This window comes from Pelecanus crispus, chromosome 9 (assembly GCF_030463565.1).
Source record: "Pelecanus crispus isolate bPelCri1 chromosome 9, bPelCri1.pri, whole genome shotgun sequence".
Lineage (NCBI taxonomy): Eukaryota > Metazoa > Chordata > Aves > Pelecaniformes > Pelecanidae > Pelecanus > Pelecanus crispus.
In genome coordinates, this window is record NC_134651.1 from 42061539 (window position 1) to 42087264 (window position 25726).

The window sequence follows — 25726 nt, forward strand, 5'->3', positions numbered from 1 at the left end:
ATTGCTGAGAGAGTCTGAAGAGCTAGAAGAAAGTTGTACGAGTAACTAGTAAGGGCAGGAAGGATTTTCAGCCATACTCTGGGTACGTAGGCACATGCGTAGATTGCCGATGCGTTGCAGACGCACTGTATCTGGACACGCGTGCGCATATGCTCCCACATCCACACACAAGCAAATGCAGAAGATTTATGTAAGCACTCACCTTTAAAAAATAATCAGGTTGGCAGAGAAGGTGACCCTTTTTTTGTAAGCATTATCTTCTATCTAATGAATATTAAACCGAAGGAGACTTGTTTCTCTTTGGTAGGAGAACTCTTAAGCCTCCTGCATAAAGATTTGGAAAAACAGAAAAAACATTCTCAGCTATCCTTAACCCTATCCCTAATCCTAACCCTTCGTAATTGTAACTGGAGGGGTAACAGTGTTTTCAGACCTTCCTGTCACTGCGTTTTTTTAATGCTGTCTTTCAGTTGCTTCATCGGGAGGGATACTATATTTTGTCCAGGAGCTACAGAAAATCTGGTTAGTTTATTCTTCTATAAGTGTTTCCAATGAAACCGTATCCTAAATAGCCAGTGTGAAATCCCAGCCTTCTGCTTTCTTGAACAATATTCAAGTTCCTTCAATGTTAAGGCACTCTAACTTGGATTAATTGGCTCTGGGCATTAAGACCCTTTCAGGCTGATGTAAGCGCTGCATGTACTATGTGAATTTCAGATCTTAATGTTTGGTCTATTATGCAGATGGATGTGAATAGAGATATGTATGTGACCCCATTTATCTCTCTAATGAAGTGCCATCAATTGAACATCTGTTTCTTTGCTGTAGAAGATGAAATCTCTGATGAATCATGCTTATAAATTAAGTATTTATTTATTTAATTTGCATTTTGCCAGCACAGACCTGTTACAGCAGCCACCACGCACGGCTGGAAAAATGGCCTAGTAATTAAACTGCGCAAAGTTTTCATTTATACCGTACTGCTGCTTCACACACGAAGTAAACCGTTCTGAACTACTTTGTAGCTCACCTGTCCTAGCCAGCTATTAAGAAAGCCCCCAACCAGACATGAGGACGCCTTGCCAAGGAAACGAACCTCATTGACGGGAGACACCACCATGGCTGCGATCCGGATGTGTCTCCCGTCTCACTGGGGCTGCCTCTCTACTTTTTAGTTCTCTCTGAAATTGGAAGCAAAGAGGGCCAACGTGCTGCAACACAGTCTGTTCTTGTGAAAATTCCAAGTCCCTTTTGCAATCCCAGGAGTTTCAATGAAACGGGAGGCCTGGCAGGACCCGCGTCAGCTGTACTGAAATCGCTGGGAGAGACTCGGCTGCAGAAAGGACAGCCCATTCCCCGGGCGTTGCGCCGCAGGGATCCTGCGAGGTTAGCCAAAGGCTACGTGAGACCGCCTGGCAAGTGTCTTGTGGCCCTCCACCACGTGCTGATGGCCGCCCCGTGTTGGGCCAGCGGTCTGCAGAGGCAGCTGGCCACCGACAGTGCCTCACCCCACCGGGGCTCCGGGCAGTCTCAAGTGGGAGGGGGCTGCATCCTCCCTGCCCCGTCCCGGCTGGCCTGCGTAGGTGGCGTAGTTTACGTCCGCAGTGACACAGAGAGTATAAAAGTTCCTCCTTTGCCTTGGATTGCCTCTGTGCATAGGCAGCCATGCTGATGAAGTGCTGCAAGAAAGCAGCATGGTAACGGTTTTGAATCTTTGCAGAAATGTTAAGCATGATGGATGAACCTAATTTAAATCTCCCCAGAGCTGACTTCTTGTTCTCCAGGCTCCATCTTGCTTGTCTTTATCATCACATAGGAGGAAGCTGATGTTCCACTTCACTTCATCATCCTTTCCAGTTTAACCAGGGTATTAGCAGTCTCCATGATCTGGTCCCCAACCAGGCTAGAATTTCATCTTTTTCTGATGTATTTTTTAAGTCTGTGCTTGATTTCAATTTTACCCTGGAGAAAAGGCTCTTAATGATATGCCGTTAGCAAAAGATGAATTTGTTCTCCAGACATCATACCAAAGAAAGATAAATATCATACATATTTTATTTCAGAGACTGATAAAGAATAAAAATACCAAATATATATATACATATCTAATTAAAAAATACCAGACAGTTAAAATGGAGTTTGTAATAAAGGCTGCTCAATCAGCATGATTTGCTATTTGTTTTAAGAAAGGGGGAGTAATTTTCTGCATGTTTTATATCCTCTCCCTGTCACCACCCCGGCACCAGGTCTGGGGACCTGCAGCTGTGTCTTTCTTTTGGACGTGGATCTGTTTCTTCAGTTTTGTAGTACAGAGAAGTTAGGGTGTGTATTTTCAGACTCCTCGTGTTGAGAATTACTGAAGCTTTTCTTTCCCATTTGTGCTATTTTCTTCTCTCTTTCCTTTTGGTCCTCTGGGAGTATTTTTTTCTTGACGGATACGTCAACTCTGTCTCCTCAGGTAAAGAATATCTTCCCCATCCGTTTGCAGGAGGGCAGAATTTGCCCTAGATAGTCATCACTAGGCTACAAGAACAAAGGCAGTACGTGGAGAGGGCCAGCATCTGCAGCGGGGCGGTGAAGTGGCCGGAGCAGAGGTGGTAGCTGGCCGGCCGTGCAGGGAGCGCCGGCGCAGCAGGGAGAGGTGCGAAGGGGCGTACAGAAGAACAGGGGAAGTCCTCTTAACAGTCCAAGCAGATAAACAACCCCAGAGAGAAGCCCCACACCCCTGATGCCCTGTGCCAGAAGCAGATTTCTTCCAAGCAGCCCAGATCTCCTTTGTCCCCTGGCTGGGCCAGTCTGTGGGTTAGGCTGGCCAGCGAAGGGGCTTCAGCTCCCTCTAGTGAGGCAGCCGGATTTCTGCGAGGTGAGAGCAACGCTCCCTTCACCCCGCTGCTGGGGGATGACAGAAACGCAGCTTCTTCCAGCTTTGAAGGGTGGCAGGCCTAACTGAGCTTTCCAGGAGAGAAGAGGCTGCAAAGGTGGGCAGCCAAAGCCCACAGAACGACAGGAGAAAAGGGCAGTGAGTCCCATTTCTGCGTGCGTGCATCAAAAAGCACCTCGGCATGCTGCTGGGAAAAGAATTGTCCTACTGGGTAATATCAGAGCAAACAGAGGAACGTTTCTGTGTACGCATCAAGTACACAGAAAAATAGCACAGCTTTTTTCAGTACTAGATTCAAGAGCCATTAATAGCACTTGCTCAGAAGCAGTATGAGGAATATTAAATACTACACGGTACGTGATATCCAGGAACCTGACACAGAGATGATATGAGATCCATTAAAGTGCACAGCGTGCTATGGCAAAGGTGAATGTCACTTCAAATCAGTATTTAACAAAGAAAAGCAAAAAGCTCGTCTTCCAGAAGATCTTAGTCCCACTTTGCGAGAAGATGGTCATAATTTTTAGCTGACGGGAAACAGCGTGGTCTGGTGTTTTCTGTGAGTTGCAATTGTTTTCTGTTTTCCAGCCAGTTCTAATAAGGCTCTGCAGTTCACACAGCTGTCCCAGCCACCGTTCTCGTAGCTGCAGAGGATTGCATGGCTCTGAGGGTGCTTCAGGTGCCGCCTTGTGCTTTCAGGCAGGGACACATTGGGTCCGAGACTGTTACGCTGACTGTGGTGTTTCGGTAACACTTCAGTCCTCTGTGAGGGAAACAAAGGCAATGGTAAGAAGCTGGATCTGTTTGGTGTAGTCACTGTGGGTAGCATTAGCTATAGGCATATTACCAGCCTCTAATTATTTAATTCTAACTATTTTGTGCCAGAGGGCAGCACAAAAGGCAAGTAATGATCCCAATTTAGTTTTTCGTTTTGCATGTAAATGGCTAGATAAGTGAGAATTTTTTTACAAGCTATAGTTCTGTAAACAGCATCCTTAATTATCTGAAAAGGTAGTAAGAGCTTGAGAACATGTGAAACTATTTCTGCTTAGAGCATTAAATGAGCGGGGAGTAAATCGCTGATTGTGATGTAGAAGAGTTGTGGGTACAGCCAGTGGGACTGCTGTGCTTTATAGGAGTGGATTTACGCTAGAGATTCTAAGATGCAAAAAGAAATTATTTTCTGCTAATACAATAAGTGGTGGAGATGCAAACTTTCATTAGCCTGGAGAATACCTGCTCGGAGTGTTCATTAGCTTTGCTTTTAGATGAGTCTGGTTTTTCAGAGGGCGGCATTACCTGCCCTAAACTTTCGCTTCACAACCATTTTTATTTAAAAGTCAATTTTATTGCCTAATAAAGGTTTGCCTTTTCATTAATTTTGTGTGGCATAGTGGTTATAACATTGCTGTAAGGGATCAACTGGAATTCACTGAGGGATCAGCAGGGCACTGGGCGATACGTTCCAATAAATAGTTCTCCAGGTAATGGAACGATGCAACTGGCCTTGCAGTTATATTTCTAGTCCAGCTGATGGGAGCAGGAAGAGCGTGTTAGCGAGGGCGTTCGTAACCTGCCAGTGGTTCCAAACTGACCGCTGTCCAGTGCAAATCAGACATTTTTGCTTCTCTGCTTCCCATTCCCTATTTGTGCCTCGGGAAGGGGACAGTTGACTCAACTTAGTATTTATTATTTTCTGTCTTTGTTTATTCCCGGGGTAATATTCCACTTTTTTTAAAAGTGCCGCTATTCTAACAGTAGTTTCTGAATACCCCTTTGGATTCAGCTTAAAGATCCATCTTTCCTCCTGGACTCATGCGGCCACCTAAAGCTGTCTGAAACATAGATTTTTCTGCAGCCTCTTCTGAGTATCCGGAATCATGCAGACACTACAAATATCTACTCGCCAGGGATTGTTTTTAATTCATAAATGCTACTGTGAGCCGTGTTAAGTAAATCACTTCTGTTACTATGTGCCTCCTCCTCTCCTCTGTTGGGTTTGTAGTAAGGAGTTATTAGATAATGCAGAAATTAGAGGAATAACACCTAAATTCATTAAGCAATAAAATTAATTCGCGGAGTGTAATTGTACGAGCAGGAGACCGGTAATTCCTGTTCCCTCTGGTTTCGCAGAAACTCCACCCTGGTAAGTCTCTGGGGCACCCTGGAGATGTCAAGCGCTAAGCCGTGGGGCAGGACAGGGAGGAGCACACCTTCATTGGCGGATCCTTGCCTAAGGTCCCAGCCGGCCTGACCTCTCCGAGGGCTGCCTGCAGGATCTTTTCCAGCAGCTTTTGGCTCTCATCAACTCTTAGTTTTCACGACATCCAGAGGATCTGGTGAAGTTTTATTGTCCTCTAAAGTCTCCTTAAAGCACGTCACTGCGGTACGGTGCAGGAACCTGGCCTCCTGCCGTGTCTCCCCAGCGCTGCTGGCTTGTCTGGCATTCCAGTCATACTTCTCTTCCTTGCTGCCTCCGATGAAGTCATCATCTCTACTTCTCTTATTCCTGGCTTGTTCGGAGTGCCATGGCATGTGCGTTGCTGACAAGCACGGCTTCCTTTTGGTGAGTTGACGGAGACGTTTTCTCATTGCTAACTTCTCTGACGCTCATTCAGATTTGTACCTCCCTTTCTGGTTTGGATTTGGAACCGTTTCATATCAAAATATTAACTTGCTGGGAAGTGCCTGCTTGTTAGTTATTCCTTCCAGCTGGTTCTCTTTGCTTTTGTTCATACTGTCTCTTCCACTGGCTGATCCCTGGAATTGCATGTGAGAGGAGAGCAGGAGAGGGGGAGAGCGTGAAGAGAGATGAACAAACAGAAAGAGTTAATGTATTTCATTCCCACTAATGAGAGCATAATCCTGATGATCTCTTGGACTAGCTGTGATTCACAAGAGCAGGTAATGCAAATGTAAAACCATCTCACTTGCTAAGTGAAAAGTAAACAGTGTTACTATGTGTTTGTGTGTTTGTTACACATAACGACCCTCTCTGTAGCAGTGTCTGAGAGTTGCAACGAAGGCGGCAGTGATGTTGAGTGGGTTAAACAAGAGCTCTGGTGCCGGGAGTTCCTCACAGTCTGTTCTGCTGCTGATGTCCTGGAAACCTTGGGGGGATCACGACGCTGCTCTGTAACTATTCCGCAGCATGAAGAACAGGCATGGAAAAGTGTAGTAGGGATTAATTATTCTGTCAATTCAAATGCCTTGAAATAGTTAACAAATCAAATGTGTTTATTACTTTACAGAAGCAGTTTCAGAAATGCTCATAAGCCCTGGGTCCTAAATTAATGTGCAATGTTTACAGTGTCCTCCTGTTGGCAGCGAACTCAGTAGGATGCTTTCAACCCTGGAAGCTTAAAAAAAAAAAATCCTAGTGCAATACACACCAGGCAGCATTTTGGACCCAACTAGGTGTGATAACCTGGGAGAGGTTTCAGGGGTTTGATAATTTCAAGAAAGTTTCTCTTTGAAGATCTTATCCTGCACTGGGGAAACCCCAAAACATTGCAGCCTTCTGTAAATATTTGGAAAAGCAGGAAGCACTTTTGTTTGTTTCTTCTTGCTTCTGTGATTGCATAAGGTGGACGAGCCCCAGCCCCGCGCCAGTCTGCGGCAGATGTTGAACAGTGCTGCTGGGGTAGATTTAGTGCACGGTCCTGAAAAAGAATTGGGAGGGCCCACGGGAGCACAGTTCTACAACGTGCAGAGTGGAAGCACTCTGGTGAAGCACTGGAAGGGGTTGCCCAGAGAGGCGGTGGAGGCCCCATCCCTGGAAACATCCCAGGCCAGGTTGGACGGGGCTGTGAGCACCCTGCTCTGGTTAAAGCTGTCCCTGGCACTGCAGGGGTTGGGCTGGGTGGGCTCTAAAGGTCCCTTCCCACCCAAACCATCTATGATTCTATGATTCTATGAAGTAAAACAGAGTGTGAGTAGAAATGCCTCGTTATCATTGGGCAAGCTTAGAAAAGTACACAAAAAATATCAACAATGAGGAGAAAATTAGATGAGGAATTTAATTTCTATCAGAATGGCCGCAGTCCTCCTCCGAGTGACTTAAGAACCTTTTCCAGTCTAATTTTGAGATTTTTAAGAGCTTCTAAAGGGCCAGGTAATATACTTAGGTGGGCTTGCCTGATTCAGTTGTCCCAACAGTAATTAGACAACTTCTCATTGCTCGCCTGTATATATACCATCCTTTCTTTGGGCATCGCATTGCGGGCTGGTGGAAACGGCGGAGAGTCAGAAAGGCATCCCTTTCCCTGGGCATCCGTTTCTGGACACTGGCATCTCTGCTGCTGGGTAGTGTGGCTTTCCTCACTATACCCAAGGAATCTGTTTTCAGATCCAGTACGCCTGCGTTATAATCCTCATTTAATAGACTGTTACTTCGGTGACTTTCAGGCCTCTGTGCCATAAAAGAAAGAGTTGGGAGGTTTTAAGTTCATAACAAGTTGAGAACTTCAAGAGAGCAAATAGTGTCCTGAGATACTGTGTGTCTAAGTCCTCAGATCAAATCTGATCTAGAGCAAATAAATGGACAAATGAAAGTATAATCCTGGAGTTTCTGTGAGCTGAGGGATAGCATTAAGCTAACAGAGAAATTCACTGTCTAGTGAGGATGTTATCTGATAATACTAAGTGCTTCTGGAAATGTCATTCTGTCATTAGCTGCCTGCAGTAATACTGTTCCTCATTCTGGAATCCTTTATCTTGGGATACAAATGGATGGCAGACATTAATTAATTAACGAAACCTTGCGGTGTTCCCATGGGATTTTCAAGGGTTTTATCAATTGTGAATCTGATGAAAAGCATTAAAAATGTCCAAGGGTCACACTGTGAGTCTGTAACAGAGGTCAGTGTAGGACCCTGGACTCTTTGTGCTATACAGAGGCGTAACAGAACTGCCAGTAGAGTCCGTCCAGCCAGAAATGGAGTGGACGTTCAGGAGAGGAGGAAGATGCGTGAAGAGGTTGTCAAGAAAAGGCTGAAGTCAGATACCAAATCTGATCTCTTGTAGTTTGCTTGTCTTACGCACAAGTGGGCAAATTTGTCAGAAATCACAGAAAATAAGGGTGGAAGGGATTTCGGGAGATCATTTGGTATCCATGTGCTCCAGGAGAGGGGAGGGAAGGGCGCTCATTGTATCTGAACCTCGCCTGACAGGGAGAGCTCTGCCACGGAAGGTTTAACGTAGGCTTGAACATACATTTCTCTCTCTAGACGATCAATTCCAACGTATAACTGCCCGTGCCAAGAGAAGACTTTTTCCAATGGTTAGCCTAAATATCTACTGCTGTAAATTAAGACGTTTCTTTTTCAGCCTCTGGTGGCTATGGAGAGAGTTTTTATTATTGCCTTACAGCGACCTTTTATGTGGTGGCTGGCTGCCGCGGTGTCACTGCAGACATCGCTAATGCCAGGAGTCTGGCCTAAGACTTCTCCCCTAACCCTGAAGAAATAAAAAGGCAGTTCAAACCTTTATGCATTCATCTTGTTCGTTATGTAAAACTGTTCTGCTGTACATTTGTGGTAGTTAGGAGTTACTAATTTACCTGTAAGCTATTTTTACTTCCCTTTAAAACAAACAGCTCCCCCCCACCCCGCCCCAAACACCCACACCCAACCCTCCTTCTAGTTATTTCTGGTTTCTTATAAACAGTTTTGTAATGTGCCTCTCCTGCAAAGCCTCCCCTCTCTGGTGACGCCCACGGTGCTTAAACTAAGCTAAAATGGAGATTTGACTCCAAATACTTTATGAACCATAAGCTTAAGAATAATAGGAAGCCTCAGGTCCTGACCCATCTCTGTATTTTGGTCTGGGTCAAACCGATGTGTTCGCTGGCTCTGCTTTGGGTGTATTTTAATGATGAAGTAAGAATTTAAAAGTACAGTTTGTGACTTCAGTGCAATCAGACCCAGGTATTAATCAGCCCTGGGCCATAACACACTCTCCCGTTCTCTGACGAAGTCTGACCTGTGTGGTTGAAAGAGGAAGCAGATCGACAGATTACTGAAAGTGAGACAGTTGTGCACTTTGGTCTGACAAACCACCGTGGTGCAAGTCAGTAGCGCTGTAACACTGTACAGGACAGCAAGTACTTTCCCTCTGTGCTGAAGGCGAGAAGTGCGCTGGGCTGGGGAGCACAGCTCTACGCTTGTGCTGCAGGCCTCCGGGGAAAGTCATTTCTTGCAGCTTCATTTGATGCAATCCCATCGTTCCTGTTTTCCAGCCATGTGTATGTGAAATGCTTTAGATAACGTTTATTTTTCTGGTCATTAAGAAAATGCGAAGCGGCTTCTTCAGTTGTCTTGCCATCCTGAACCCACTTTCAAATGCTGTAATCAAGTAGTTTCTTTATGACAGCCCAAAAAAAAGAAGGCCACCGTTCGAAGGAATGGGGTGGGAGCCTTAGTGGGAAAGGAGAGGACACCAAAAGACTTGATTGCCTCCTTGAGATTCAAAGTGCAGCATTCTGCAAAGAAAGTGGCCAAGACATTGGAAGGCTTGGTTGGCAGTTGTGAAAGCAATGAACTGGCTGATTCTGGCTCTCTGGCTGTCATTCAGGTTACGTGGCCGCTGGTGAGGAATTATGGGTGGGATTTGCAACCAAGGAAGATGTCACTGAACAGGCACTTCACCCAGCCCGTGGGTGGAATCTCGCAGTCTGTCCTTTTGGAATAGTTTAAGATACATCTCAGGAATTGTTGTGTGGAATTGCAGGTATTAGTTGTTTCTTACAGATCCCGGGTGATGGCAGCTTTTGGCAAGGGGAGAACCTTGCTAAGGGGACAACCCTCCTTGCCAAGACCTGATGGCAGCAAATTGCAGATTGCAGAGCCTTAGAACTGGCAAACAAACCACCTCTAAGTTACACTAGTTATGAGAACGTCATTGTCTGAGACACTCTGAAGTACAGGTTGTTCCATCTGTAGATTTCTTTGCATACTAATTTGTAGAAGCCTCGCTCTAGCTGAGTCTACCACCTAATTTCCTTTTGCAGCAGGTGCCCTTCTCCAGGCTGCCTCTCATTCCCAACCAAGAATCCTAGCAGTTCATTGGCATGCCTGTTGCCTGTGAAACTGTGTATGAGAATGAGTTCCCCCAATGTTTATTTCAGCTCCATTTTTTAATTCATTTTTATGCTCATCATTTTTAAAAAGAGAAGAACAACTGTGTGAGAAATCTGCTTTTCAGTGTCATTCTGAAATTGTTGTTGATTCGCTGTTGTCTTTGCTTGGATCCCATATGGTTTAGTAAATAACTCTGTGTTACATATGCAGACGCTGTCTTTCAAAAGTTATAGGGATTTCTATACATCAGAAGGGTTTGTTGATAAGGTGATGTAAAGGACAGAAAATATTTGTGGAAAAGAAACCTACAGAAAGCGAGAAATGCAGTTAACAAAAGTCCAACCCGGTGGATGTGGATAAATAGAAGAGTAGAGAAGATTCTGGGGCCTGGGAGAGTAAGAAGTATGAGCTTCATTCGTCTTCGCTGCAGCTTGCACTATTCTGTGTTCAGGAGACCATGATTTGATGGCAGAGGACAATATTTTGATATGTTTTGTGGGGGGAGAAGCCAAAAGACGACAGTTTTTTAGAAAAGCCTTTCCCTAGCTTGCACCTTATCAGTGTATTTATATACCACCTGATATTTGTTTAATTTTTGTACCCATTTTGAGAATTCTTAAAACAGTTTGGGGCTGATTTGGAATGTAAAAATCCTTCATGTCCCCAAAAGTCTCGCTCTGAGTGAAAATCATAGAGTTCCCACTGTTGGATGTGGTCGGTGCCACAGCAGGGCAGGGACAAGCAGAATCCCGTGCGCTTACTTTCAAAGGAGCAGCGAAGTAACTGGTGTTTGAAAATGAGGGTGCACTACCAGGAGGTTTGCTCAGACCTTGTTTTGTACTCCTGACACTTTACATGGGCTTAAACTCTGCTCATAAACATGATTGAACTGTTACTTCTAACCTTCGTGCCTTGCTGTAGAGACCTATATAAAGACATTTTCTTAACCTGCAAAGCCACGCACAGATCTCTGACCCGTGTCGATTCACACAGAAGACTGTACAGACCCCCTCGCCTCCTGCAGAGCCACAGCACTGTTCGAGGAGGAACCTTCTCCTGCCCTTGTGTCATGTGTCCACTCCCGAATTTTTTTTTTTTTAATTTTTTTCTTGAAAAAATTTTTTTCTTGATTTTTTTTTCTTGAAAAAAAGGCACTAAATGCCTACATGATCATGACCACAGGCCCTGCCCATTTTCTCAACTTCCTGATCAACAGAATGGAGAGGACACAGCTCTGCCTTTTGGGCGATGGAAATGCTTGGCTAATAAGGACTCTCAAATGGTTTGAGAAGGGAAGCTTGTTGCAAGGTCTGAGCATCATTGAATGGCATCTTGGAAATGGACCCCTTTTCACGAGTTCCATGGTGCTTTCAAAGAGGGTTTGTGAACCGAGGGAACACCACCTCATAACGCTGCTGCTGACCTTACCTAATACCTTTCCAAATCTTCTCAGTGTTAGGCATATTTGTTAATTTAGCCTTTTCAGCCCCCTCCCTTCCTCACCAGCAGGGAAGGAGGTAAGCATTCCTATCCACATTTCATACTTTAGCAAATGCAGGATTTAATAGTTTTTTCCTAGTCACAAAGCAAATTGCTAGAGGAATTAGTGAAGTAACTTAAGCATCTTGTGCCGGTAACCCCATTAGCAGCTTCCCTTAGGAGTATCAAGTCCACAAGTGCACGGATCTGTGCTTTGCATATAATTCTCACTCAGCTCAATACACTTTCTGTTTACCCATCTGCAGACTGGAAATAATGATAATGCCAACCTGTCAGGCATTATCTGAAGCTTACAGTTGTATAAAAAATGCTAATTGTTGAAGGTGAAAGTCTTGCTGATTGAACGCTGTTCTAGGCGGCTGTGGGAAATACGAGCAGATACAGTGGGGCGGTTGTGTTGGCTCATTTGCAAGGGCATCTCAAAGGAAGAAGCCACATTTTGCGTGGCCTGCTGACGTTCCTGGACCGTTCCTGTGCTTGTGTGTTTGTAATTGTCCTTTGTTTTCTGTACCTTCCACAGAGTCCCCCCCGGAGAGGTGCGGGCAGAGGCGCAGCATGCCCAGCGGGGTCACTGAGAAGAACCCCACCATGGAGCCTGCTGCCACGACGCCCTTCCGGGTCACGGTAAGTGTCTCTCCCCATCTCAACGATTGTTATGGCATCTTAATGATTGTTGTGGGGGTTTGCCAGGAGGGAGAGGGATTTGCTCATCCTGAGAGAAGAGGTGGTGTACGTGAAACTAGTTGATTACTTATTTTTAAGTAAATGTGGTGTTGTTAGATACTGTTAGCAACAAGGAACTGTACAATATTTCTTGGTAAAGCAACAAGATTTGAATTTGAATCTGGAGCAGGTTTGGGTAAGTTGTTTCTCATCGATGTATTTACTGGTCTGCAACTGCACAGTATGTCCTCATACTCCTACAGAGAGAAAATCTCCTGTAGAAGAACCTTTCTTAACTAACAGGAAACCTGCCAAGCTGGTGATTCCCCAGAGCCTGGTATCCTGTCCCTGCAGGAGCCTAGAGGAGCCATTCATTGTTTTCTGTTTCTTCAATGCTTTTGCTTTGAGGTGCTCTGCTAATATCACTGGTTTGTTGTGATAGCAGTATGTAAAGAACGGGAAGTCATTTGGGAGCGGAACAGAGCAACACCACTAACATGAATAACAGCAATACCAAAATCAAACAGGGTCTTCTTGCTCCATGGGGAAGGGCACACTACTGTGTCCATTTTACAGAAGGGAGCCAAAGACCCGAAGAAGTCAGAGCTAGCGGTTGACCAAGGGATCTGTCCCAAGGGATCTGTCGGTGCTGAGCCCTGTGATGCTGCAGATGACAGAGTAGTTGCCAACAGTTTCACTCCAGTATGAGGAAATGTGCTGAGTCTCACCACAGGACTCCCCTCTCCCTAACATCTCAGCACCCCGGCAAGATCCAACGTTTGGGCTGGCTCATAGCTTTAGAAGATAGGCCCTGTCATGCCTTGGAGATCACTTCTGGAGTGAGTTAAAAGTCTTTGTTTCTTCTTTAGTTAGAATGTGCACAGTGGTATTTATCACTGCTTCCCCACTGATTTAAGTCGTCTCTCCAACATCCTGCAGATACTAGGTAGGCTTCTAGAGTGGATTACAGTAATTTCTACCACAAGGATTGTGTTATCTAACGAATAATATCAAATCCAAAGTAATTATTTAATTTAGGAGTACACTCAGCTGACAAATAGAAGCACAATGGTGGGATCAAAATAAGTATTTTTTTGAAAGTGGGCAATAAACATGCAGCTGAGAGTAGCTGGGATTTTTTTTCTAATGTATCATCAGCCTGGACACGTCTATAGTTAATGCAATAGAGTCTTGGGAGGCTGGGGCTCTGTAATCAGCTGAAGTTACCAAGGTCTTTTGGGTAACATTTAGGGTGACCTCCAGTAATAGTAAGAGAGAAATCTATTTAGGGATTTGAAAAAAATAAGTACAAGCATAAAGTTTACACAGCTGGAGATGGATATACCCAGTATGAGCAATAGCCAAGGCAATCAGGAGGTTATATTTTCAAGAGGAAAATTTCTGATATATATGGATAATAAGTTTGCACAAAGGTATTTTTATTCAGAGAAGAGGCAAATGGTCTTGGAGCTGGTTTTCTCAGTGTGTGTTTATAGGTTTTCTTTGCAGGCCACACCTACTTTACAGGCTCAGTTACTTCATAACAAACCTAGATAGGCAGAACCAGAATTGCAAAGGAAAGGCAATGGTGCAATCTGAAAAAAATCTGAGCACACCCAGTTCACCTGAGAACATTTGCACTGATGAATGAATCATTAATAGCAGTTTGTCTAAGTAGTTTATTTTAGTTCTATAAATTCTAAGTTTGTGAATGCATAACATTCTCTGTGGGGCTATATTCTGTAGCCATTATATGCAAACACCTGCTGTATATGTGAGAGCGTGTTTTTTGGCACTGTCTTATTTGCTAAATGAAATGGGAAGAAGTCATGATGTCAGAGAGCGGATGGCAGGAGACGAGTTCTGTTTTGAAGGAGTGTGTACAGTATGTGGCAAATACTGAAGACAATGAACCAGAAAAGCAATGGAGTATGAGGTGTCTTTAAGCATTTGCTGTAGAGGCATGTTTGGTTTTCTTTTTCTGGAGTTGATGAAAGTTATTCTCCTAAGAGCTCCCTGTTCTAACAGGTCAAAACACAGAGGGATCATCTTTTGGTCTGATTCGTCTTGTGGTATCACCTTTTTGCTAAGCAAGGTGCATCTTGTTTCAGTGCCAAGAGGGAAACTAATTTTTTTCTCTAACCCCCTTGTTCCACAAGCCATTTACCCTCTATCCAAATTGATTATCAGTTACAAATGGTCTAAACCTCTGAGCATGGCAGACAGAAACACGGTAAAGCTAACTGAACAGGCATGCTTTTGCTTTGTGCCTTTCATTTATCAGAATCTATCTGTCTCAGTAAATGAGTATCTTTGAACCTCAAACAATGTCCTACTTGTTGATGAAAGAGGCAAAGAATGATGGGAAAATCTGGATTCTTCGCAAGACAGAGGATCTGGGAGTGTTTTTCTTAGTGTACTTGTAGTCAGTGAAAATAAAGTGCTGTTTATTCCTTTTCCAATGGCATATATCCGGCTTTATGTGTTTAGAGAAATTATTCCTGTCTTTAAGCAAGTTAGCTCTTGTTAGCCTACAAACAGCCTATGTGGGATGTGGTTGCTTGCTTTGACCGGCTGTTTTATTCCGTATGGATTAAATAAGGGCAATCATCACATGTATAATACAGAGCATTTGTCTTCTCTGAGCTACAATCCACTATCATCTCATTTCTGTTCCTGCTCAGCCCTCTGAATGTTATTGTCATTAATATGAATGGCTTCATTACATACAGTTTTTATGGCTTCCCAGATTTCAGCAGATGTCTGACTTAAGAAATATAGTCTCCCTCACCTTCCTTCATTAACCAGAGGAACATTAGCAGTCAGTCCACTCCAGCCACTGGGAATAGTAATTAGTGCTTTAGTTTAGTGGTAATGGGATTATTACTTTTGAGCCTGCTGCTGTAGGTTTTGATGTTGTAAGCTTTTCATATTTTACAGCTGATTGTTCTTCCCTGACATCTCCATCCTTCTGCTGTTGAGTCTCCAAGGGACTAGTAAGCTCAGGAGCCATTGGATTCAGCTATTTTGACAGTGTTGCATGCCCAGTTGCTTTCTTTCATTTGAAATCTAAAGCAAACCAGGGTGGAAGTGTTCCCTTCCCATACAGAAGTTTGCCAGGCAAGTTAGAGTTAACTGGGCATTATGGTTTTTGTAGCAACTTTGGAAAACGATAGCTTATGCTGGTTTTTTGAGTTATAGAATATAACCTTGAAAATCAAGCCTTAAGGTTTCTACATCTTAATATGTGAACTAGCTGTTCTTATTCCTTCTACAAAAAGAAATTTTTAATAGAGCTTCTTCCCTAGTCCTAGGTATCTCATGTTGTAAAATGGTTATTTTCCATGTAAACCCACCTCACTTAACTTCTGTGCTATCAGAGCTTTGTATGATCTGATGTAGTCTAATGAATCCAAGTTTCTAATCCAAGTGCCCGCTCACCTGAGGTCCCTGATTCTGAATCTGCTCTGAGCACCAAGTTCAGTATTCAGTTTTTAGTCTATGTCTGGTTGGAAAACGATGAATGTGCTTCACATTGCCAGCTACACAGTGTTTCGTGTGGACTAGAGGAAACCTTTCCGACTGCTGCATCGATGCCTAGGAAGAGTAGATTTGGTGCATGTCAGTATAAAACTTAAGTATAAGCCGGGAAATTCTGGTCCTAATGAATTTATTATATCTGATACACTCATGGCAGAGACTGACTATCCTCACACACACATCTTTAGAGTTAAATGGTCGTGTTGGAATCCTTCCTATTTGTCATGATTGTGCCCCTTGAATGAAGAGACCTAGTTAACAAGTGCTTCAAGAAAAGTCAATATCTAAGGATAGAAAAAGCAAGACAGAAGGCTTGACTTCACATGAGATGTCAGTTAAAATATTGCCTGCTTAGGTAGTGACCTAGAGTTGCCTCCACTGAGAATGGGTAATTGGTGGCAGCTGATAATGCTCAAAAGCTGTAGACACCAATGTCACCAAGAGCAAATGTTGGACTCTTCTCCGTGCCCAAGGGGAGATGAGTGAAGCCTTGCTGTTGACTGATGTTTACCTGTTAGAAGAATACAGAGAGGCATCTAGCCTCTCTGCATTGAGTCCAAATAGCTTAAGTTGTGAGATGGGTTAAACCTGAAATTTGTGTTGTGAATTATCAGACAGGGGGACCAGAAGATGGGAAATTCTGCTGGGTATTAAATCCTCCTGCTCTGCCCACCTTGCAGAGAAATCATGAGCAAGGGTGGGATTGCTGAGACTTGCTGTGATGACTTCTCTCCCATCTCATTAGAGTACTGCCATCTATTGACCACCTTTATTAGAGCCTGATTTATTTAGTTCTCTCCGCAAATATGCCAGGCCAAGCAGAAGTCCAAATTGCCAAAGGAGTTGTACAAAAGAGTTGGACTAAGTGATTGGATCAAAAAACCTGAAGGATTTCTTGCTGTTAGTCTACCTCACTGACTGTGCAAGGAGCCTTCTTCCAAATAGGGTGAATTAATATAACATATGTAGTCTGAATATTTGTAAACGGTTTGAAAATGGCTCTCTGCCTTTCTTACAGAGCTGTGTCTGATGAAGCATCTGTGTACTCTTTTTTACCCCAAAATGCTAGACAGAATATAGGATTTTCTTCTCTCCAGACCTTTAATCCTCAATTCTACTATCAATCATTTGCTTTCCAGGATCTCAGAACACACTTCTGTGCTTCTTCTGGTTGAAGCCACACTGGCTACAAAAAAACCCCAACAAAACAAAACCAAAGCACATTGCAGCTATAAGCTGCATGATCAGGCTGTCCAGCTATGGAATTGTGTAAATTGGATTGGAAGGGAAACAATTCTCAGAGAAGCTTCAAAGGCCAAACCCAGTGGTATAAGCACGCTCTTCACCAGCTCATTGTCAGTCATGAGGATGAGTATCATCTCCTTGTTTTCTCATGTTCCTTCGCCGTCTGCTTGCTGTCTGTTGTTCTTCCTTCCAGTGTGATGTCTTGGAGCAGGAGCTGTCCTTTGTGGTTCATTTGTCGTTGCTCTGCCTTTCAGGCCCTTTAATAATGAAGCATTTACAGTCACAAAGAAATATGAAATCTTTTTAGGTTTTAGTTCTTCTTCTGCTTCTCATGTTAGCTTGGTTTCCAGCAGTTTTTCTGCCCATTTGGGTTGGGTACACAGCTGAATTTACAGTGATACATTATAAGCTACTCTTATGGCATTCCTCCATCTATCCTGGTTTTAATCCTTGATAAATGAAGTATTAAATACTAATGGCATACCAGTAAATGGAAACTCCTGGAGAGATGAAAGTGAGTAACCCTTCTACCACTCCACTGAGCATAATCCTAAATAATGGGATCCTAGTTGAAGCTGCTGTGGACGAGATACTGAAGGATTTTTTCCCAAGTTTTTGCCTGTGCATAATATACGCTATTTTCCATTTTGTTTTTTTTTTTTTCTTCTTTTTCCAAAAGCAGTCATGTAAATTATATTATAATAGCTTGACTTTGGAGAATTTATCTTCCTGTATTATGTGAAGAGCTGAATGGTGCTTCCCTCGGCGTGATCACCCCGTCTTTAATTGAAATGTAATTGTTTACTAAACCATTCCAACTAGAAGGGAAAATTACTATCATTTTGGTCTGTGGCTGCATGCATTAGAGCACCCCTTTTACGGGGACTGAATTTAAGGAGAATGGGAACATTATCACAGATGATATATAAACAGAAAGCTATTATCATTAAACTGTCAACTGCAACTGAATTTGGATAACCAGTGTTAGTGGCAGCAAGAAATATGTAAATTACTTTGAGAATGTATCTGTCAATTCAGTCACCATTTGTGGAACAGAACATGCTTGGAAGCTTTGGGTTTCTGAGCATTTTAGGGATTGGAAGAAAAACGAGGTCATCTTGTGCATTTGCAGTTATTTCTAGTCTCGCTGGTACTGTTTTGCAAAAATTAGGAGTGCTAACCTGACTGTCAGATTCCTTTTTGTCAGGGACAACAACAGCATGCAGACTTTGTACTCTGAAAGCGTCTTTTGTTGATGGATTTCCAGTCTCTCCACGAAGGTGGCTAGTTACTAGCACCCTCATTTTACAGGTGGGAAAACTGAAGTAGGGAAAAGTTAACTAACTTAAACGTGATCATGCAGCAAAGCCAGGAAATATGTCCTGTGATGAATTTCTGAATTTCTAATTCCCAGTCCTGGTGTTAACAACTAGCTAAGCTACTCCTAAATACTTCTCTGAAATCCTCCTTCAGTTTCAAAAGAATTAAATAGTCTTCTCAAACTTGATGCTGTCATGCGAAAATGAGTAAGTGGTTTTCTGGACTCCCAAGTCATTATTCCCAGGTCAGACATGCCTGGCTTTCTTACTTTCTCTGCCAGCACCCCATGTTGTCAAATTTCCAATTGTTCGTTATTAAAATTAGAGCCCTCTGTCTTATTTTTCTAAGTCAGCTGTTAACATAAATCTCTGGGTATTTTGGTCTTCAATTTTTGTGTGTGCTTTATGAGACATAGGATAAATTCTAGTTAAGGCATGAAAGATGTTTTAAAAAAGGGAATCTTTTTCCATACTCGGTGTTACCTAGCACAGGAATTGGAAAATGAAACTGATTGCAAATATAATATGTTTAACTATTTGAGTCTGACCTTGTGTATTGAAAATTTTCTAAGTAAACTTGGAGTTTCCAGTTGGGGGAGTACTGGAAGACAGCATGGTTAAAGACACGTGGGATTGTCAGATTTCAGCAGAGAGCTGCAGTTCAAACCACTGTGGATTTATTATGTGCATCAAGCAGGAGACAGGAATGACAGGATAAAAGACATGGTGCTATGACCTGCTTCACTGAAAAGGACTCAGCAAGGCAGGGTATGGATTTTTTTCTCCTTTTTGAACTGAATATGTTCCAGGGAGGTCTCTTTTCAGAGCCTGCAGCTGTCTAAAGGACAGTCTTACAGAAAGGAAGAGGCATAAGGGCTCATCAACAGCTTAATTCGCACACTGAGGCCACTCTTCTTTAAAAGTATTAGTAATCCTGTTTTAGTTTTGTTTAGTTTTTGGTCTGCTTTTTATTGCTATCAGACTGGCATGGTTGGACAGCAAAGCCCTCTGTTCCACAGGGTCTGTCCGGACAGCAGCAAGGCTGGCTCTGGCATGTGGCCGTAAGGAGAGGATGGAAGATGACCCGGTATTGTTAGCATCTGTTAGATGCTTTGTGTAAGAAGAACTAATAGAGCTTGGTCAGCTCCTAAAGGGTGAGGATCCACACAGCGTGCAGTCAGACCCCCTTTTTTAATCTTCAGTGATGGCAGCTTCCACCAAGAGGGAAATGGCCGTGAATCACTAAATTGCTGTGCCCCAGCCACCACTGACACATACTCAGGACTAGGGGAGAAACTCACATTTTTGCTTCCTATGTTATGCCCGGATTGTGGATTAACAGGGGAGCTTATGTTTCTAGGGAAAATAAAGTCAAATACTGTGTAGTTCCCAGGTGAGAAAGGGGAAAACAAACATTTCAGCAGGTTGTCTGGCTCTGCGGTGGGTGTAAATTAGCACGATTCCATTGATTTCATTTAGCTATTCCAACTGTTTACACTTTGTCATCCTTTGAGGACAGCTGGACCCACTCCTCTGGGGTATGTAAAGCCCAGTGGCTTTCGGAGAAGTGTTGTTCAAAGGAGGCCAACAGCAGAAAATCCTTATAGCTGCGACAGAAGGTCACATCCTTGTGCCAGGAAAGAGACCGGAGACAGGGAAGGAGTGAGAGTGAGAAAGCAGCTCCAAGCTCTTCCCAGAAAGCCTGAGCAAGCTTCTGTAGGAGAAACCTGTGTTATTCTCACGTTTTTTTGACTCTTCTCTTTAGATCCCTCCGTTCCTCCACTCCTGTAGAAGCAGTGTTGTGTCCGTATGAGAAATACCAACAGTTCCTGTATGTTTGCATGGAGAGAGCCCATGGGAGGAATATTTAAAATTTAGGCTGTAAGTAGGGCTAATAGGAAATGCTAATTCACATTTCATTCTTTTGATCAGTGTATATTGAATGATAATTACAGTGATAGTACTTGGCACTTCTGTGGCACCTTTCATCTGAGGCTGTTAAAGTGTTCTGCCAATCTGAATGAATTCAAGCTTGCCGTCACTGTGGGGTTGCAATTTATCATAATGCCTTAAAATAAATGGGGAAACTAAGGCATGGAAAGGTTAGATGGCTTTCCCTGTCTTTCATAATCTGTATAAAAGAGTTGGGACTGCATAGTAGTTCTGCTGATCATCTTATAAGGAACAAAAAGAACTCAAGGCATCATTTAAAATGGTGAAAATTATTAAAACTGTCCAGATGGCTGGCCTTGACTCTCTAAAACATGTTTTGTTTGGTGGTTTTTGTGGCAATTTTGCAATTTAATATATGCTCAGGTGCTCTGTTGTATTTTTATCTGTTGCAATTGTTTGAATTCCCCCCATAAAGACAGACAAACAATCTCAAACTCTCACTGGATTTTTCAGCAACATACGTGGATTCACATCAGTTCTTTAGAGTCTTCCATTTCCAAAGGATAATTTGAACAGAAATGGCTACTCTTGCTCATTTCAAAACTACTGCAAGAAAAAATTTGGTAGTATTTCAAACTCTTCCTTGGAAGTCCAAATGCAAACACCCTGTACTAATTAACAGGCTGTAGGGAGACAAATGAATCTGACTGGTTTCATTTCTGTGAAATGAATGAAAGGCAAAAAGTAAACAAACAAAAGCTTTAATTTGTTTTAACCTCTATGCACTGAAAAAATCTCAGATTGCTGGTAGCACAGAGAAAAGACAACCATTGAAATATATAACTTGACCGTGTCCCTTTAATTTGTTTTTGGGTCACCGATACAGAATTGTACTGCAGGTATAAAGGGTAGGATAATAAACACATTCCATTCTCCCACTTTCAATAGCACTGATATTGTGCTTTCAGAAAACAAGTCAAACAGTGTAAGGTATTATTTGCATCTCTTAGAGAGCTCCAGTAGAACATGAGTGTCCGTTTAATCAGGACCTTCATCTCTGAATGTTTTCCATTTGGGAATTTGTATTGCTTTAGGTCATGGATATAAATTGATTGCAGTGGAATTAATAGAAACATATGCCATTGCCACAGTTAACACTGAATGGTTATCAATAAATTTCCTCCAAGTTTTAACTTAATTTCTGAGACATATTTTTTCTCACTTAGACTAAACACTTCTCTTTAATAGCCATAACTATGCGACGTTTTGAGCCATAATTTCTTGGACTTTCATTAGGATAGATGGTCACAAGTCATCTGCGTGCTTTGGTAAGAATTTAGGGTGCTGCGACAGGAAATCACGTGCGAGATGCTTCATCCCAGTTGGAAATGATCTTGCCTGTGTTCACCCCTGTGGAAGTGTCTGACTTTGAACTTTAACAGGCATGGAAGAGCTTATGGCACTTTCTGTTGAGTAGGGCTGCTAAGTTAGATCGTTTGGAAATTGTTTTGGAGGTTTCTTCTTCCCATCCAAATCCCAAACTGGCGCTGCCTAATGTGAGAATGTTTCTCCAGGTGGTGACACTGTTGTTCCAAACCAAGCGCAGCTACTTGAAACAGCTACTTGAAACAGCAGATCTGATTCAGATGGCCTCATGATGATTACATGGTCTCATGACACTTGCAGTTGAATAACTTCATTACTGTGGGTCTGTACATAAACATACATGTTAAGATGACATTGATTTCTATATACTTTTTTCAAACTTTAGTTACCATGTGTCGTGCCTTAACCCCAGTCGGCAACCAAGCACCACGCAGCTGCTCGCTTGCTCCCCCCTGCTGGGATGGGGGAGAAATTCTGAAGAGCAAAAGTGAGAAAACTCGTGGGTAGAGATAAGAACAGTTTAATAATTGAAATAAAATATAATAATAATAATAGATTGTAATGAAAAGGAAAACAACAAGAGAGGGAGGAGCAAAACCCAGGAAAAACAAGTGATGCAACCACTCACCACCCGCTGCCCGATGCCCAGCCAGTTCCTGAGCAGCGATCGCTGCCCCCCGGCCACCCCCCCCAGTTTCTATACTGCCCATGACGCCGTATGGTATGGAATAGCCCTTGGGGCAGTTTGGGTCAGCTGGCCTGGCTGTGCCCCCTCCCAGCCTCTTGTGCCTGTGGCAGAGCATGGGAGGCTGAAAAGTCCTTGACTTAGTGCAAGCACTGCTCAGCAACAACTAAAATATCAGTGCGTTATCCACATTATTCTCATGCTAAATCCAAAACACGGCACTATGCCAGCTACTAGGGAGAAAATTAACTCTATCCCAGCCGAAACCAGGACACCATGGAAACAAGATTCACTTTCTCCTCCATACGGTTGCTTTTCCTCAGCACTGCACTCTGATAAGGAATAGCCTGTATTTGTCCTCCCCACCCAGCGATAGTCATGGCTCAGGCACCAAGGATAATTTGAGAGAGCGATGGTACAAGCTATAATGCCTTTCCTGAGGTATTCAGGTATTCCTGGGCCTGGCACTCTGCCAGCAACTTTCTTGTCTTTATCTTCCTCCATAATTACTGTGGATCATATCTTACTTGCAACATTCTTCAAAGCACCAAGGAAATTAGCTCCAGAACTAATCATGTCTTTATTTCCTAAATCGCTCTGTGTAGTTATGTACACTGCTCTGCAGAATGGGATTCACAGTGATCAGCACAACCTGCCTCTGCCTGCCCTTGCCTCGTCCCTTTGTTCCTGCTGCTTGCAAGATCATATCCACGTATTTCCCATAGCGTGACAGTCCGGCCTGACTACAGCAAACGATCGAGTTCCCATGCCGCCTTTGCAACTGGTGGGAGATTTGCCCAAGTGTGTGTTCCAGGCTCTGACGTGCAGAGCTGTGTTGACTCGTGTCATGTTCAGAGAGCAGCTGGGAGTCCTGAGGGGCCTCTGCCCCTCCATGCCTCTGCCTCCTTGCCATGACCAGGAGAGTTTCTGCTTGAGCTGCGCAGCGACCTCCACAGCCCGCTGTTCCAAGGCATGCAGGTAGTGTAAGGAAAGGCGGAGCCCAGGGCTGTGTTCACTTGCTCTGTGCAGATGTTGCAGGAGTGGGTGGCATCTAGGATTAGTTTTTCTTTCTATACTAATTTTATTTAGCAGTTGACCAGCCGGGTTAGCTCAGTTGGTTAGAACATGGTGCTAATAACGCCAAGTTCACAGGTCCAATCCCTGCTTACTGCAGGGGGGTTGGGCTCGATGATCTCTCAAGGTCCCTTCCAACCCAAAGCATTCTATGATTCTATGATTCTAGGATTATCTAGTTACTATTATCTATTACTGAGGGCAGAGATGAGCGTGTCTGTAGACATACTTGGGAAATAGGGATATGGGAACAAGATGGGAACTCAGCGTGTCCAAGTAATGCTCCCGTATCCCTACATCCATTAGCTTCTGAGCACTGCAGTCCCCTTCCAGAAGAACAGGGTCAAAAAGGCATCCATGTACCTTGCTTGGTGTTTTGTACCTCCCTGTCAAATCTAGAATTTTTTAAAGATTTTCAAATAGTAAATGCTAATATTAGGAGGTAGAGGAGGATGCCTTTACAGGAAGCAAGGCACTCAGAACGTTGCACAACTGGTACGGCAGCTGGCTCTAACTGGGGGACAGCACGCAGGCCATGCCTGCCTCCTGGCTTCAGACCTACTTTGAGTGCAGCCTGCCTTGATAATTAGCAAGTGAGTCAAAAACAGTTAAGGAATAAATGAATGAGACTTAAATCTGCCTGATAGAATTGGAATTTCCTGCTGGGTGACAAAATTCTGCTTTAAAGATAGTAAATCCACTGCTAATAATTAGGCAAGAAATAATCACTACTAAGACCCAAAAATAGGATCTGGCACTTGCAATGTCTGTCTTATTATTTTGCAGAGGGATGACACACCAATGAAATTAATTTTTGCCTCCCATTCTTGAAGGATATTATTTTTGCCTTATATCTTTGGCAAACTTTCAGTTGAGTGTCCTAGGAAACGTAATTGTCAGCTGTGTAGTTTATTACTACCTCACATCACATTTTTCGCCACCTCAACCCAAAGATCAGACACAAGGTACAAGCTTAGGAGGAAAAGAAAAGGAGTAAAGGTGGAGAAAAATAGCAGGGAGTAGTCTTGCATTGCTTTCCATTTCAATTTAAATTGATGATTGAATATTTGTGATTTCGTCTGAAAAGGAAAAACTGTTGGGTCCTTTTCATTTTTATTTTGCAGAGAGGAGGCAGGGGGAGACCACACTTCCAGTCTCTAGATGGAAGTGTGCACATTTCTAGCCTCCAGTTTCTATTTTAATTAGGAGGGGACTTTGAGATTTTGAGAACTATTTCACAGGTTTATAAATCCACCTAAGGTTCTTGGGGGTTTTGTGGTATAATTTCAAGTAGAAAGATTCCTTCTACCCCATCCTAAGGATTATTGTCTGTTACAGTCCTAAGTTTTCTTAATCAAAAAAATTGTCTGATCTGTGTGTCATGAAGGACACAAAAATTCCTGAAAGCAAGGCTGGTATACTCCTGTAAGTGTCATGTGTGTGTTATATTTATCCCTTCATTGTAATTTTTCTCCTTTTTTTCAAAGCTGGAAGCAGAAGGCGAATCAAATTGAAATAACCATTTTCATAAATTTTGAGGTTAGGACAAATGAGCTTCATCTTAAGTATTTTCACAATGTCTGGAAATTAAGTTGTCTAGAAAGGTAGATAGGGAAAAATGCAAGACTGATGTATTATCTGAATTATAGTAGGTATTCACCGTACCTTTACAAAAGTTAACATTTTTGTTTGATTGCAGCTGTAATTATTGCTGAATACAAATGTTCCAATTTAAGCTTCGGAAATGTGGTGAAAGTCTTTGGAGCCAAGAGCATCTGCCTGAAACATGAGTTTCAGATTTGAATGAGTAACTTTTACTGCAAAATTACACAATGAATCCCTACATTCAAAGGATAATAATATTTTTTTATTCTAAACATATCATCTACCAACTGCTTTTTAAAATTTATTGGCCTAGCAGCTGGTTTTGTAGAAAATGTGTTATTAAAAGCACACAAGATTTGTCAATGCAAATGCAGCGACTTGATGTTGATACCTTTCTGTAGGCTCAGAGTTGCTCATCAATATTGTGGCAAATGGGGTTATCTCTCCCAGTATTTGCTCTGCTCTGAAGATTTCAGATGTAAGTGAGTAGGAAGATGCCTGATGACTAGATACAACATGACATCTGCCTGCTGCTCCAAGGCCATAAATCAAAGTCGGGAAAGCACGCATAAAACACACTCATGAAACAGTTTACTCTGTATCATATAGCAAAAGTGGACATTAAAAGAGAACATTAATGTAAACAGATTTATGGAGATGGTTTTCTCATCTCCCCTGTGTGTTTATTGCTCATCTTGGAGAGCTCTGACACCTGTTTTAACACGAGGCAATGTATTTGAATGGTTAGAGTGCTGGCATAGGAATGAAGCATTCTTGAGAAGTAATCCTGGCTTTGCAGCTTATGTGCTGTAGAGTCAGTCTAGCAAATCACTTACACACCTCTACCGTCAAACTC

The 25726-nt window shown here is 42.9% G+C and overlaps 1 protein-coding gene across 1 annotated transcript in view; it reads left to right on the forward strand.

The window, feature by feature from the left end:
• The window catches only part of DAB2IP (DAB2 interacting protein), a 166087-nt gene that overhangs the window by 10775 nt on the left and 129586 nt on the right, over positions 1–25726 (forward strand). The window contains exon 2 of the mRNA XM_075716380.1: positions 11981–12084. Within this exon, the coding sequence (XP_075572495.1) occupies positions 12016–12084 (69 nt within the window). The 5' untranslated portion in view covers positions 11981–12015. The remainder of the gene's footprint in view (positions 1–11980; positions 12085–25726) is intronic.